Genomic DNA, 16,910 nt, shown 5'->3' on the forward strand with positions numbered 1-16,910 from the left:
GTGTTTGCATGTGAATGTCTGCCCTCCGACTGACGGGTGTCCAGTCAAGGATATAACCTAACTTACACCCATTGCTTGCTGGGACAGACCCTAGCTCTCCCCTGAATTGGCTGAAGCAGTTACAAAATGAGTGGATGGAGGTTTTATAGTGGACAAATGATTACCACTGAAGTATAACAGTGAGGCTGTCTCCCTCAAGGGCACAAATTGGTGAATATTAAGAATTGTTGTTTATTAAATTTGAATTAAATAAAAACCCATGACAAAACAACTCATCCACCAGTGTTTTATTATAAGCATTTTATTTGCTAAATCACTATTTATTCACTTCTTTATGTATATGTATTATAAGTATTATATACTGTATGTAGCTTATACATTCATTGTTGTTGCATACAGTATTTGTCTTGTAATTACAAAACAATGAGAGTTTAAAGCAATGGAAATCTGCATTTTATCATTCCTATTTTATTAAATAATGTTGCCACATTTCACACAGTTAACATTCAGTAATAATTTTGAGCAAACTATCAAAATAGAATATTAACATATTTATTCCTAGGTTAGCAAAATTGAAATGCATGCAGGTTTCCCTTTAGGATATATTCTGTATCTATGACCTATAACAAAATAATACAGTTTGAAGAAAACTGTGCAATTAAAGTGAACACACAATTACAAAAAGTAGCTCCCTAGCCAGAATTAGATGTTCAGCTGATAATTTAAAATATCTCCAAAAGCATGTCTTGCAACAGGCTTTGCAGTTTGTAAGGCTGAATCCATGTAAAAAAAGGGCTAACAAGATTTGGATACAGTACTTTACAGATAGTCTACAGGTACTGTAGCTGTTCATACATTAGTGCCAATAACCCAGTCAGTGTTTGTGGCTTGATTTCTGTCTCTCTATTCCAATGACTTACACTTTCTGTTATTTTAAACTCTGATTAACAAAGAACATTTGCTAAAAACAACTGCAAGTTGTATAAACTCACAAATATTTATGTTTTTATATCTGGATTCTGGATTATATGCAGGTAGAGTATTTCAATTACTCTGCAGGAAAGTTGTCACCGATGTATTTGCAGTGCATATTACCCATGTCCATGAACAGAAAACACAGAAATGAACTAGACATTCTCTGAATTTATTTCTAAACATCTCTAGTAGCAGGTTTTTTTAGGCTAGACTACAAGCAAAAAACAGCTGCCCGGTTATATTTCAATAATTATAACTAGTAAATGACAAAAAAAATTAGATAACTGTTCTATAAATACATTAACTGAAAAGAGTATTTCTACATTGTATTGCATGTTGAAAAGATAAGATATTCAGTAAAAAAAACATACTAAAATTAACCTGATATCTGCATTGGTGACCAGTTCACCACCATCACACAAAAGTTTCATAATAGTTTTGCACATTAATACAAATAATTAAAAGGGAATAACAAAATAACATTGAGTTCAAAAATACTTTATTACTCTATTTTTCTACAATTAGTTTAAAATTATTAACATCTTAATGTCAAAAATATAATATTTCAAAACAGCAGCACAATGTATGCCTTTGCCTAGACAATTTTTCAAATATTTTTCAAAGATTATTAAAGGGAATTGAAAATTATATTTCTACTTACCAATATTTATCTTAAAATGTAAAGGTACTGTAGTGCATATTATAATTATACAAAATCATTTTTCTTAGGTTCTAATTGTGATAAATAATTAAGCTTAATAGAGCTTCTGAGTTCAAATGCAGCTGGTATTTTCATTTCTCTGAGTACATATATTCTAACATATAGTAATGTCTTTAAAGCACAACAAAATCTTTGTACTTAAATAGAATATCCACTATGCAGTTTGTCGTTATCCTTTTATTAACATACTCTAATTTTTCAGCAAATTTTTTAATGCTTTCAGATTTTGTTTTTCTGTAATGAATCTAAAACTTACTCAAACATCTGTGTATGTATGCACTCTTTATGAAACATGTCTGTACTTTCATGGTTTCTTCCATATGACCTTTCATTAAGGGTGAAAACTCTAATGGAGGTGATTGAATTAGTAGAGTACCACAGAGATCTGTATTAGGATCACTGCTCCTCCTAATTTATATCTGTAATCCAGATTCTGGCATACCTAGCAAACTAAGCAAGCTCACAGAATATACCCAATTTAGGATAAGCAAACACTTTGTAGAAGCTACACAGGAAATTCAAGTGCAGAGCATTAGATACAGGTAGCAAAAGGAAAATATAAATTAATATAGGAAATGATTAGTTTCAAGAAGCTGTCTGTGTTTAAAGCTTAGGTTTCTTTCATATAATTATTTTGAAATGATGTTTGTCTTGTAGCTAATGTGAAATAACAAAAAACAATACTTAGAGAATGTCCAGATATAAAGTTAAAATAGTTTAATTTAAATCTGGGATTTTTATGTTATAATTGATTCACTAATGTAACATCAGATACAAATATTGTCATATATACTGTGGTATTGTGTGGTAATATTTACTGTGGTAAATATTTTTGTATACTTGCACCAATATAATATTTTCTCACCATTATGAAAGATATTGTCCTCCAGAAAAAAAGTGAACTTTTACATACAAAGAACTGAATCTATTTAGTTTTCAACAGAGAAGACTACAAGGAACATGATTCAAGTATTCAAAATTATCAAGGGTACTGACAAAGTCAATATATTGCACTTCTTCAAAGCCTAAGCTAAAACATGCATCAGAGGACACAAGTGGAAACAAAACAAAAGTGAATTTAAGACTGAGAACAAAAGGCACTTTTTACACAAGGTAGGAGACTGGAAGATACTACCTAGCTATTATAATGTAGCTTCTTTCAATAAGTAGCGTGATGAGATCCTTTGTATCACTTAGCTACTGTACTAGCAACCAAATAAGCTAGATGGGATAAAATTGAATCTAATTTGTAATCTTTCTTATGTTCTAAGTACATTCTTCTTATGCACTGCCTCTTTATTCATCATTTTTCTCCTCCCCTTCCTCATTCCCTCCTTCTAGTTTATCCACTGACTCCATCAGACTTTTCTTTTCTTCTTCCTCCATTCCTCCATTGTCATCGTGAGGTGGTCCTGGCTCTTCTTCTTGTTTTGGTTCCTCCCCTTCTGCTGTGTTTGCCTCTGGCTGTTCCTCTGGTTCATCTGCTTTCTGGTTTTCTTCCACCTCTTCTTCATTTTGTGATTCTTCTTTACTAAGTTCTTCCTTGGCTTGGGGTTCATCGTTCTCTTCTTCCTCATCTTCCCCATTCTCAGCTGGTGTCACCTCAGTTTCTGTATCATTTTCTTCCTCTTTTCTGGTCTCCTCCTCCTCCTTTCCATCCTCTCCATGAGAAGGCTCCTCTGTTACTTCTTGTGATTCCTCTGATTCCGTGCTGATCTCTTCATTTGCAGGATCAGTATTGTTGTTGGTTCGTTCAGTGGTTGAATCTTCTATTAGATTTTCAGCTGCATCTTCTCCACTATTAGATAAGTCTTCTGTAGATTCCACCTTATGAGAGTCTTCTTCATCCACTGCTTCTGCCTGCTCGTATAAGAAAAAAAATGACATCTGTTTTTAATTTTGCTTTTGTTTTCACAGATTTCTAAAGTTTTGCTGTATTTTAAACTATTTTGGCCTGCATGTTTCTTAATGGTTCTGAGAAGTAAACAATGTCTCACCACTCAGAAATAACTCAGAAGTAAACAATCAACATTTTCATTTATAATTAAGGTCAAGAAAAGATTTTCTTAGTATATTAATATTTGTTGTCACCTCCTTCATTGTTATTTACAGTAAAATATATTATTTATTTGTGTGTACAGTATGCATTAAAAATGTTGAAAATCATGAAGACCTGAAGGACTTTAGTTATTTACTAAATACACACTATAATGTCAGATACAGTAAATACTGTATACTGTATTTACAGTATTTAATAGATTTTAGGTTTTTGAAGAAAGTACAGTAAAAGAAAACTACTGTATGAGAGTAGTACAATGCATTTTTTGGTATTTCACATTTGATATCAAATAAAAAGTAACAAATATAAAAAATATAGTTTTGAAAACTGTATTAACTGTATTCAAATAACATAGAATAATTAAAAATTGCACTTTTAACATTTACTAAGAGTAGGAAATGGGAAACCCTTCTTCAACTCAACCATTATTCAAACCCTTATTTAAGATCTGTTTTCAAACATACAGTAAATCACATATTCTAAAGTTGGTATGTCTCCCATACAAAGTATAACCAGCCTGTCAAAGACAGCAATGGAATTCTTTATCAGTAATAACAAATTGAGAACACTGGCCTACAAAATAATGAAAGAAGAGTACTTGACAGTCTATAATTAAGCATTTGCTGTGAAAAATGATAAGACAAGTGGATATATTTGTAAATGGTTTTGTTTCTTTAGGTTCAAATTCAGAGAAAAGAGGATGTTGAGCTGCAATAACTTAAAAGACCTGCAAAGCATATTTAAATTAGCAAATGATCTATAATCATACATTTTGATGATAATCAGTTTCAATGAAACTTACTAGCGTTTTAGATGTAATACTTGGTCTTACTTATTTTGTAAGAGAAATGTGATAAGATAGTTAACATTATGTATACTAACAGCTGTGATTGTCAAAATAACTAAAGTCCTATTTACACCAGCATACACAACGTGAAAGCTCAGTGCTTCTGATTCAATAAATAATTTTCACAACACAGGCTGACAGGAGGTAAACATAAAACATTTTTGAATAAAAAACCAAGGCCAGAGAATAACAATGTACCAAAGGAAATAATTTTCATTGCACAGTATAAGCATTCATGCAAACAACAAAATAAGTCCTTTTTTAATTAAAATTCTTACTTTAGCTTGATAGAAACACTTGGCAGTAGTTACATGTCAAAGGAACTACAGAATTATATTACTGAGTCATCAAACAAAATAATTGTTGAAGTTCATTTCAGGGGTGAGACTGTAAACAGACTGCTTTTATACATCAGGTTTAGTTACAGATTGGACCTTTGCCATATGTACTGTATTTTGTTAAAAGATAAAGAATAGCACATACTCAGCTAGAAGCAAAAAAGGTGAAACGGTATCTTATTTATTGGGCTCACAATTTAACATTTCTTATGATCCCTAGAAAATTATACATTCTGGAACAATTTGTCAGCCCATACTGATGCAGAATAAGAGTGTATTCATACAGGAGAATGAAGCAGGTTCTATGAGTTTACATTGAAAGGCAATGGGAATAATGGGGTAAACGTCTTTCGATGTTGTTGCAGAACTTAGAAACTTCAACAATCAATTTCAATTTCTTCAATGTCAATTGTAGTGATAGACTTATGTGTAAGAACATCTTTTTGATGATGATGCAACACAATGTTCATTATGAAACAGTAAATTTCTTCAGATAGACAATTGGCAATAAAAGAAATTGCCAATACCACCTGCTCCTCATCTGTGTGAATGAGTCTTTATAATTTAATAGGCATTTCAATAGGGTGAAGAACTTATTAATATCACCATTTAACACATTAGTACTATTGAAGGAAAATGGACATTTTAATTATAAATATGCAGATTACTGCAACTATGTAAATTTGAGTGTAGTACTTAAAACATATTATTTATTCACATATTTATTATACTGAACTGATTTGGGATGTACATACTGTAACATACTGTACTGGGAGCTCGACAGTATCTTACAGGAGACTTGGCATTGACTAGTGCAGCAGCCTAGTGCAGTCTGTTATTGACGTCACAGCAAGCTCACAAACCCCTGAGAGGTCCCAGGTGTCATTGTTGCACCACATGTTGAGAAGAACCCCTACTAACTCATAACTACCCACCCCCAGTGGGGCTTGGACACACATGTTCCATCATTTAAGGAATCCTGGTCACATTTGGCTAATGACTTAAGATGCAGAATATTACTGCATATCTGCTTCAACAGCACAGATAAATCAATTAAAAACACAGCAGCTGCACTCTGTAGATTAAACCAGCAAATCAGGGCTAAAGAATTCAAATAGCATTCTTAGCACCTACACTGTTTGAGACACTTGTATATTTAGAGATCTTTCAGAACAGTAATTCTGTTACAGTAATCAGTAATTTTGTATTTTTTTTACAAAGGTCAATAGGGATATTAAAAATAGGGAACACAAAACTTTTGAGAATATAACTACGCCACATACTGTAGGTTCAGTATCGCAATGCATTTCAAATAAAACAGAATAAAAATACTAAAGAATGAAAATGAAAAATATTCATGACTGAAAGTCATTTCTGAATATTTCTACAGGAGTTCAGACTAATGTCTCTTACAAATTTGGTTTCAGGTTTATTTTTAAAGTCCACTGTTTTGCAGTTGTTAACTACAGACATTCACAGTGTGTGCTTCATTGTAGCATACTTTAATTAGACGCAGATAATTATAATTTACCAGCAGGAAGTGTACAGTTTGCACTCATTTGCCAAAAGACAGTCGAGCATCCCTGAGACATTTTTATGATAGTTATCGAAAGATCTTTAAATCTGTTTTGCAGATTTCTTGTCCCACAAGAAAACACAAGTGTTTTGACGCTCTGGAGAACCTAAATTGAGTAAAAGGCCTAATGTATGGAAACATATTAGTTTTTTTTCCTTGTGAAGTGTACAGTATGTTATCATAAATGCTAGCTAACAATTACATATAATGTTCCAATTCAAATTATATAAGAGAATGAATAACACTGTTCAAAAAACATGTGAAATGACTAAATACATTTTTCCCCACAAAATGTTAGTGATATTTTATGACTGACTTTAAATACTTAGATGTTTTGTGGTTTTTATGCTAGATCAACAGTAAAACAGACCTCTTTTAAAGTAATACTGTACTGTATTATTAACAAATACAGCAATCACAATTTCTCCATTCCATGGAGACATACCATAATTACACTTATACTTGTTTCATGTTCAGGAGCATTGGGTCTGTCAAGCTATAGTCTTTATCCACTTATATTTCTTTATGAAAGAAAACCAAAGCACTTCAGATAGATACTTTGAGGGTACATGTACATGTCTTACTTTACGATCGAGCAATCAAAAGGTTCTACATAGTACTTTAATTTATACATGTGTACCCTGGAAGACTGTTCTGTTTCTAGATAATTATTACCATCACAGAAAATAAGGCAAAATACATGAATCAATTAAAAATTCAGCAAATGCTGTCAGCTGATTAAAGAAAATTACCTGTGAGACTTGCTTTTATGAACATAAAACTCCAGAACAATTGTATGACAAGTTTACGTCTCCAGACAAATACTCATCAATTATTTGTCTTTAACTTAAAAATGAATGACCTCCTGTATACATTTCAAATCAGTGCTTACCTTTATTTCTTTGTTCATGCAGTGCTACTTATGTGAATTATGTATTCATACCAGTCACAGTTTCATAGGGAAGGTAGAAGAAAGGACAATTTTCACTTTGAAAACTATATAAACTATATAACTTAACTATATTAAGAGTGAAAATAAATGGGAGACATTGCTAAATGGCAGCACCAGTCTACCTTCTATTTATACATTTCAGACGGCCTCCACTTCCCGTACATGTGGTGTTAAAATGGCTTTTTATTGGATGAATCACATTTTTAATTTTTTTTCAGGCTTCAGTCTGCCTCGATTAGAACGTACCTTCCACATGTCCACAACTGAGTGACTGAGAGGATGAAAGATGCCAGTTTTGGAGATTTCTATGTTTGTTAGAGGTTATAATTAATGCTGAGATTTATACATTTAGACACATAGCTGAAAAGAAAGAGTTCTGGATTTACAGTATTTCAATAGAAAAATCTTCAATTTTATTCTAGTTGCTAAATGTTTAAATCTAGAAAATTACCTTATTTTGAGTACTATCAAGACAGCTGTGTTGTCATTACTAGGGGAACAGAAACTTGTGTTGTACTGTAGATTGACTGCTAAAAATTCATTTAGATTTTTATTATTTTCAGTGTAAGTTCATTATTCGCACAGATAAAGAGCATCTTCAGTGATTTTTAAAACAAAAATCATGCTTTGCAACAACATGTTAAGTTAAAAGATTATGTGAATGCTGAAGTAAAAATGAAAATACTGTATCAAAATCGCCAATACTGGGCCAAAATGAAGACATACTCAATGAATGGTCATGGATACAGACAATGGACAATAATCAGTAAGGAGAAATAGGGTTATTCAAAGATGGCTCATTGATATACAGTAGCATCTTTTCTGGGTTGACAAGTGTTCAGTTCCAAAAGCTACAATGAAACAAAAAGTTCTGCAAAGGTGAAAGTCGGGAGCTCACAAAGGTAGCTGAGTATTATGATGAGATGCTGGTCACAGACATTTAAGAGTCTATTGTGTTTACAGGAATGTCTGAAATGATTTGGAACAACTAGATTTCTACCATTTCAACCAAAGCGCTGGGAGAACTAAAAAACGAAATAACAAAACAGTCCACTCTATCTCTTGGAGGGCTGTTGAGACTACTGATGCTAGCTGTAATTATCATTGTTTGCTATGTCAATGAAGTGGGAAAATACAAGGCACAGTATTTTTCAATTTTGGACAATCCAGTTCTTTAGACTACTCGCTGATACACAAACCTGGATAGCTGGCAATTAAGTGAGCTACTAAATTCAATCATCTTTATAGCAATGAACTATACATTTCTGGAGGAAGCAATCCATTGCTTAACATGGGGGTATGCACATTCCTTTAAATCAGACTGTAATAAAATCAGATAGAAGATTTCTTCTATTTATATATACTGTATGGTGGCAAAAGTTTTAGTTTTACTGTATTACTTCAAATCTTACAGTCTTGACCAAACACCATGTACTAACTGTATAAGATGATGTGCTTAATTGTGCAACATCAGAGTCATTCAATCATCTAGTATAGACGTTCCTGTGCATTAAGAGGCTAAAGTTTAAAAAGTATTAAAGAACATAATTAAAAACCTGGAAGTTCTCTCACACAAGAAACTTTCCTGGAAACAAGCCCTTGCTGATATAATCAGGTCATTGACCATTTTGCAATAGAGATGGAGATGACAACAGAGGTGGAAAAGGAGTGAAGTGCAGATCGTATTTAATTTTAAATAGTGTGTAATTTATTGATTTTATTTTCTTAAGTTTTAAAACATTGGTGTATCCAATTTCAATACATTTCACTATCCATTTTGCAAATAGAATTTGAATGTTGTTGTTTATTTCTGGACAGTTCAAACTTGGATGTGATCTACTTTGTAAAAGATTAAAACGTGTATGAGGGTATATTTTTTTCCTCAAAGATAGTTAAATAGAAAACAAGAGAGAACACAATGGTACTATTTAATTATATTTCAATGTTATCTAAAAAGCAAGAGAGACAGAAGATGGATAGTCAAATAGAGAGATGGAGGAGGGATAAATGGAAAGAGTAGGTCATACACACCCACAAGGACCCACCAAGTCCTGTCAAGCCTTGTCTACACCTGTGAAGTACTGTTAAGTACTGTGATGCCCTTTTCATTCCAGTGGACTGGAAGGAAAGTCCAGTGAAGTAGACATCTCTACAGTACATCTCTCAGGGAAAAAAACAGAAAAAATAACACCTCAGAGAAAAGGAAATGCAGGGGAGAGTGATCAGATATCTATAGCTTTCTCCCAAACTAGTAAAGCTGTAATATCATCAAACTTCTGAACTGTTGAATGTCATTTATGTAGTTATACATGCCAACAATAGACAAGGGAAAAAATGTTATGGATTCTTCAGAAAACAAGCCATTGATAAGGCTCTGCTTCAATGCATTAATTCCTCCCTCTGCTTTTTTGTAATTTTGTCTCCCCTACCTCAGAGTTTCCTTCCTTGTTCCACCCATTAAATTTTTTACCTGAATAATTAATTTTGGGCTGTTTTTATTAAGTTTGTGGTGATTTGTATCTGTGTAAAATAAACTTTACTAGATGAGATGCTTTTATGTTTTCAGTGAAAATTCTAAGTGGTTATAATAATAGATAATAATAAAAGCTCTATTGGGGGTATAAAAGTAAATGGTAGATGCACTATAATATAAATACACTGTAATACCTGTATGTGTTTACTATGTCTAAGACTTTTGCAGAGTAGCATACTATAGACAATGTGAACCGTTCAATTCCTTCTGACATGTTTTTCTAAAGCTGTTGTTTTTCAAAATAATTAGTGCAAGAAGTAACATCAAGTATAACACAAAATTGATGTGTTTAAGAATAAATGAAATCACAAGGAAATACAGGTAATTAATTTCTCATTTTGGTTTAACTAGATTTAGAAATCTACAGTAAAACTAACTTTTAACTATAACTGTTCATATTTTTATCACTGTATTTTGTATTATTCTACATTATAGACTATTTGATTAGTATAAATAAAAGCTGTTACATCTGAAAGCAATCGTGAGCTTGAACACACACACCACTTTATGGTAATAAGTGATTTAGTTTTACTACAGTGAACAAGTTGACTTGTTACGTGCTACAATATTATTCACCTTTAAAATGCCCAACTTAAATTTCGTAATAAAATGAATTATAAGACCTGTGAAGAGACTGCACAAATAGCAAGAAATATTGCTTACTATGCTTGTGTGTGCATTTTGATGTACTCACCATAAATATATATATATTTTTTAATTAGGTTACTTAAGGTTATTAAAGATAAAGTGCGATCCAAATGTATTGGGACAGCCTAAACCATCATTTTCACTCAATTTCTCATAAAAATGTTCCCTACACAAAAAAAAAAACTGCCAGCAAAATCACTGATGACCTCCAAGTGATGTTTTCAAAATCCACTGTTTACAGCAGTAGAATTACAATATCTTAATTCCAAAATGTAATCCTCTAATAAGCGCCATGAATGAAAAATCCAAATAAGGAGTTGCTCTAAGGTATAACTATGGAGAGTTTTATGGACAGAAGAGGACAATATACACCTTTATCAAGAGAAAAGGTACACAGCTTAAAGTGTGGAGAAAGAAGAGAACTGTAAAAGCTCCAAAGAAAACCATGTCACATGTGAAATATGGTGGAGGTAATGTCACATATACTGTAGCTGGATCTGGAGCTCCCTTTATTGATAATGTAATTAAGAGTAGAATGAATTCTAACATTTATAGAAACACTTTGGCTGCTTATGTAGAAGAAAATGTTTCTGTTCTTTTTGTGTGGTGCAGTACTTCACCATGAGGCATACGGTAACAAGAAGCCAAAACATGTGGCAAATACAATGAATACAATGATCAAGACACTCTCCAGAAGAAAATAATGGAAACATTTAAAATTATCAAATCAATCTTTAGATTTAAATATAATTGAGAATGCAGTTTACATGCTGAAGAAAAAAAATAATTCAGAGCACTGCAAGAATAGTCAAGATCTTAAAATGGCTTTTTGGGAAAGCATCTCAAATAGCTACACAAAGAGTTTGGGGAGCTCAATGGGAGCTTATTCAGTTAATGCCTCAAAGGGATATGTAACCAAATACAAACCTTAACACTCTAAATTTTGCTTAAAATCAATGTGTCCCAAAATGTATGCTGGCTTGAACTTACAGGGTTGAACATGATGTTTTTTATTCTGATTTTATCACATTTATGGATGAATCAACCCCAATTTAATTGATTAAATCGCATTATACATATCTTTCAGATTAATCTCAATATCATAAATAAGAATTGCTCGAACTTGCTTACTGTCTCAATACTTGGAGGGCACTGAATTTATTTATTTTTAATCAATTTGGTCATTCATATAATGTAAACATTTTATTATGAAACAAGTAAATGTTTATTCTATGCTGAAATGAAAGATGTTTTGGCTGTGAAGTTTTCTTCAGATTAAACCTATACTGAATATATTCTTTTACTTTTCTAAAAGCAGTATTACTATTTTAAAACATTCATTCTATCTTTATTATTTTTTATTAAAATGTTTTCATTTTCACGTTACCTCACAAAAAGTCACAAGACCTTTAAGTTATAAAGCTCAATTATTAATAAAGGTATATTTATTTACCATTAAATGTTACTCTTTTGTTAACTGACTGCAATGTAAGAAAATCAGGACCATTGCTGCTGGTCAGTTTTAATCACAGTGCTTGTCTAAGCCTGACAAGTCTGAAGAAAAATAAACTAAAAAAACAGAATAATTTAAATATGTGTCAGGTGAATGTTCTGTATTAAGTCACTGTAATGATGCTACACTGTCCTGAGGAGTGCATCAGTCGCAGAAAAGCTACTGCAAAACTGAAAGTACTGCACTGAGAGTCGAGGCAAGGTGGAAATCAGTCCATAACAAAAGGTAAATCCAGGAGATGTAGTCAAAAGAGCAAGCAGCCCCGAAGCCAAGTAGACATGGAATGAGAAGAATCGCGGAGCAAGGTTGTGAGTGCAAGCATGGGTCTGTGTACAATGAAGCAAAGCTAGGAAGCAAACTAGAGAATAAGAAAACAACCAAGTACAGCTAGGAATAAGCAAGGGACACAAGCAAAAAAACCTGACGACTAAAATACCTGATGTTAACAAGGTATTGTAAGTACCTTTTAATTAGGAACAGGTGGTACAGATAAATGCCCATACCATGGGTAGGTATTTTAATCTGCTTGGAGATGCAGCTGGTTGCTGTAGTAACATGGGAGTGTGAGCCTGGGTTTGCATGATTATTATAGTAATACAGTATTGTTACCTACAATATTAGAATCAGCATAGTATTTACAACCTAGAGTTTTTATGCTTCCAAACCATTGGATAGAGGGTAATATGAATTGTAACTGTCCTTTTTTTCTTTCCAAATTTCAAACTGCTTCTTTTTGAAAATGCTTGAGACAAACAACTCTAAATTTGACGTTCCTGGGATAACAGAATTCTACTTTATAAAAAAAATGCTTTTGTCTAAACAAAATTAGAAACTTAGCATAATTGTTTTCCAGAAAAGATTTCAAATCTTTTTCAACAAAATTAAAATCAAGTTTACAAATCAGCTATAGCTGCAGTAATGGGCTCAGTCAACAAACCAAAATATATCAAAATACTTCCCAAACTGCATCTGTTTAGCCAATCAACTCTAAACATGGAAAAAACGTGTCTTTTAAATAAATACTGTAGTATGTCTCTTAATTAAGGACATAGAAATGGTAGTAACATTATATTGTGCTTGAGAAGATTTTTTTTATGGTGGAGTTAGAATACTTGAGTTTTACTTCTTTTTCGACATATACAGTATTCTTTTACATGATACTTTCATTTTCAATTACTCAAAGGATTAGTAGCTATAAACAGAAAATGTTAGGCTGGTAGATACTATATAATATTGTATGAATTATTCTGTAATTGAAGTCTAGCAGCAAAAGTACAAAAAATGTATATACCGTTAAAGTATTACCAACTTTTAGCAACAAATATTTCTTTACCATATGCTTTCTCCTGTTTGTATTATGCAATATACTGTATATATGACATTCAATAAGAAATATTTGAAGGAATATAAGACTTTGTAATGAATAAAGCCAACCTGCTCAAGGGGTAACTCTGTTTTTAAACCATCATCTTCAAGTTCTAAATCTTCTCTGTTGTCTCCCCAAGTCTTCAGCTCTCCATCTTCTGCACAGGACAACAAAGAAAAACATATTACATATAGCAGAGTAATACTGACACTGTGTGGTGGACATGTGGAAGACTGCCAAAAGCCTAATAAAGAAATGCACTTAAAACACACACAGTTACAAACCTTTTGAGGGAATGAGAAGAATATGAACCTAACAAATCCATGAAGTGTTATACAATCTATATACAGAAAGAGAGAGCTGTTAAACAGGTCATTACATTTTATCATATAACATGCAGTTCATTACATATTCACATTAATACTCTAAAGATTGGTTTGCGATCACTGTTTGCTTGCACATATCTTTATGCATACCTATGCATATGTGCTTTAGCTGTACTGTACATCCACAGTTGGCTTATTTGATTTCTATAGTAAACGCACAAAGGAAATACTTTACTATTCCCTTTAGTACTTATAATTAAGTTTGTGAATATCAATCAGCATTGCCATTGTGCACTGCCTATGATGGAAAATGATATATTGTCATAAAACATAGTATGCAACATAGCGGTGTAATGCCTAGCATTGCTGCCTTGGAGAGCTGGAACACTGGGTTCCATTCCAGACCTGGGGTGCTATCTGTTTGGAGGCTGTATGTTCTCCCCGTGTTTGCATGGGCTCTATGGATGGGTGCATTGTCATCCTGGCAGACACGCCATCAGCCAGGATGGAACTGCTGTAAAATGGGGTGAAATGATCACTCAGTACCATTAAGTAGGACCTGGCATTGACCTTGCCTTCTAAGAAAATGGTTGCAAAACATGCCAGGAAACGATGTCCTACAACATTACAGAACATTACCAGAACCTTTCTCTCATGATCGTCATCCCTCCTCTAGAGGGCGCTCTGACCCTTTTGTGTTTTTCATTATCACGTTCACCTGCCCCCTGTTCCGTCCTTTATTTAAACCCGGTGCTCTACATTGGAAGATTGACACCCGGAGGCCCGCCTAGCTTCAAGTCACCCAAGTCCGCGGCTTGAAGGCATAGGCTTCCGATCGGCGACCCTACCAAGCTCAGTCTGGGGCTCGGAGCGCCTTGCCTCGTCACTCCATTTTTAACCTCCGTGTTCCTGTTCGAGTTTCCCCTTCCCAAGGATTTTAATCGTCTTAATCGTCCTTGTCTTGGATGGACCTCCCAGCTTTGGATTATAGACTGCGCCCCAGTTTCCCTTTTGGACTTCCTTGGACTTCTTTGTCAGCGTTCCCCCCCTTGCACCTGGATTTCCTGTCGGCACCACCCTCTGTTCGCCATCCCTTCCATTCCTCTCCTAACAGTGTTTTCCCATAGCCCCCTTTCCAGTCACTTCCGGATTATACCGTCTGCACAGGGTCCTAAACTGCATTGTAACACTTTCACTGTTGGACGCAAGCACTTAGGACTGTAAAGTTCTATTTGGTTGGCTTTGCACATGCACTCATACATTTGTCATGTTGAAGAATGTTTTTCTGACCATATTACATTTCTCCATAGCTCAGTAGTTCATTCCCTGTGCACCCTTTTCACCATCAGACTCACAAATGTGCGTAGGCAGGTGTGATAAACAGTTTGTGCACTGCAATCACAATATGCTATTCCTCTCTGTGGAGTTCTTAGCAGACAGTTTTTGATTAAACTGGATGCTTGTGCCCGAGGTTGAAATTTGAAGTCAATTTATCTGCAGTTGTCTTGCACTGTGAATTAATATCGGGATAAATACTAGAGTATGTTCTTCTACCCACTGTTGCCCTTTGCTAATAATGTCTCTTCCTTAGAGTTCCATGCTGACATCACTTTATTAACCATTACTCATGAAACATCAGCAAGTTGAGCTTTTTAAAGCCCAGTGAAGTGCTTCCAAACTCGTGCCAACAATCACCCCTCTCTCAGTCACTGAGGTCTCCTCTTGCAGCCATAGTAATTATAGGTAACTTGACCTGTCCAGCATCTTTTATACATGGCCCTTAGCATGCTTTGATGTTATTTGCTTGATTTTTGCATGAGCCATTGTTTGGAAGCATTTGCTTTCAATACACTTGGTGTCCTTCATTTAGCAAGGAGTTTCCAATTCTTGTCCATTTCCTGTATATAAGAAGTATTTCATAACAAGCAATTCTAAATCAGGTATAAAGAAGTGGGTAATGAAGAAAATGTAGCATTTTATGCAGAAGACACAACTTCATTGGCCTTCTAAATGGTTCCTCCAGTAATGACACTCAATCGTGGATAGGTTAAGCTATGAGTCCAGGTCATGCCACTAGCTGACTGTGACTGGGATTTTTCAAGTGTTGCAGGTATATAATTGACTGAGTGCTGCTGAAAGCAGGGTGGGATTAGTCATGCAGTTCGCTCATTCAAAGTGACAATTCTGGCCTCTCGAGTGCCTGTAGCTTGTGGTCAGGTCTGTATGGCCTCTCCTCCCATTGGCACTGAGCCTTTAGGACTAAGGGGTGTTGTCTGTGATGTGTTAACCGATAAATGGCTCAAAGAGGAGTCTGCCTACTGTATACTTCATCATTCTTTCCTGTTTTGGGGTGCATTGTTTGTAGTGTGAAAAACACATAATTGGCAATTCCAGCATCCTTGTTTTTGCATGAGGGGTTAAACAAAAATATATGTCGACAGTAAATGTGTAACAAAATATTTTAAAAGACTTCAGCAACACAAAAATGTAAATACACTCACAGTGTTTCCTCAACTTAAGTAATTGTTTAAAATAATGAAAATCATCAATGCAAAGCCCCTTTTAAACAACACATTTTCATTGTGGTCTGAAAACTGTATGTACAGCAGTATCTCATGGTCCATACTATTTGTCCAGATTGAGCCAGAAGAAGAAATATTTTATAATATTCCCTGAAACTAAACTTTAATTTCACGCATTTAGTTTGAAGCCATTATGGTAAGTGCAGTTTCATCAGCTGCTAAAATAAGAAAGGAAAATGCAACCTCCATCTCACAGTTTAAATGATACTAAAGATTTCAAGCAATAGCCCTGTTCAAAACCTTTTTAATGTTGACAGTCTTCTTAAATATTTCCTACACTTAAATAAAAAGGCTACAAATAAAATAGACAGTTAATATACATTCTATGACAAGACAGGCTTTAGCAATGTCAGTATTTTAGTTTTATCATCAAAATCCTATTGTATGCTCTGATAAACAAGAAAATTACATGAATGCTTTAAATAGTTAATGAGTTATAAATTCAAATAACAAGTGAGAAATCAATACATTTTA

The 16,910-nt window shown here is 33.8% G+C and overlaps 1 protein-coding gene across 2 annotated transcripts in view; it reads right to left on the reverse strand.

Moving 5' to 3' along the window:
• Positions 1 to 252: 252 nt before the first annotated feature.
• The window catches only part of dcdc2 (doublecortin domain containing 2), a 42,896-nt gene continuing 26,238 nt past the window's right edge, over positions 253 to 16,910 (reverse strand). Inside the window, exons 8-10 of one of the 2 annotated variants that reach the window (XM_088601030.1) lie at positions 13,597 to 13,685; positions 9,500 to 9,628; positions 253 to 3,556 (exon numbers count right to left, since the gene is read on the reverse strand). In XM_088601030.1, the coding sequence (XP_088457156.1) occupies positions 2,993 to 3,556; positions 9,500 to 9,628; positions 13,597 to 13,685 (782 nt within the window). In that variant the 3' untranslated portion in view covers positions 253 to 2,992. The remainder of the gene's footprint in view (positions 3,557 to 9,499; positions 9,629 to 13,596; positions 13,686 to 16,910) is intronic. The other variant, XM_088601029.1, reaches the window with a different exon arrangement.

Source organism: Lepisosteus platostomus, chromosome 12, assembly GCF_059453375.1.
Source record: "Lepisosteus platostomus isolate fLepPlt1 chromosome 12, fLepPlt1.hap1, whole genome shotgun sequence".
NCBI lineage: Eukaryota > Metazoa > Chordata > Actinopteri > Semionotiformes > Lepisosteidae > Lepisosteus > Lepisosteus platostomus.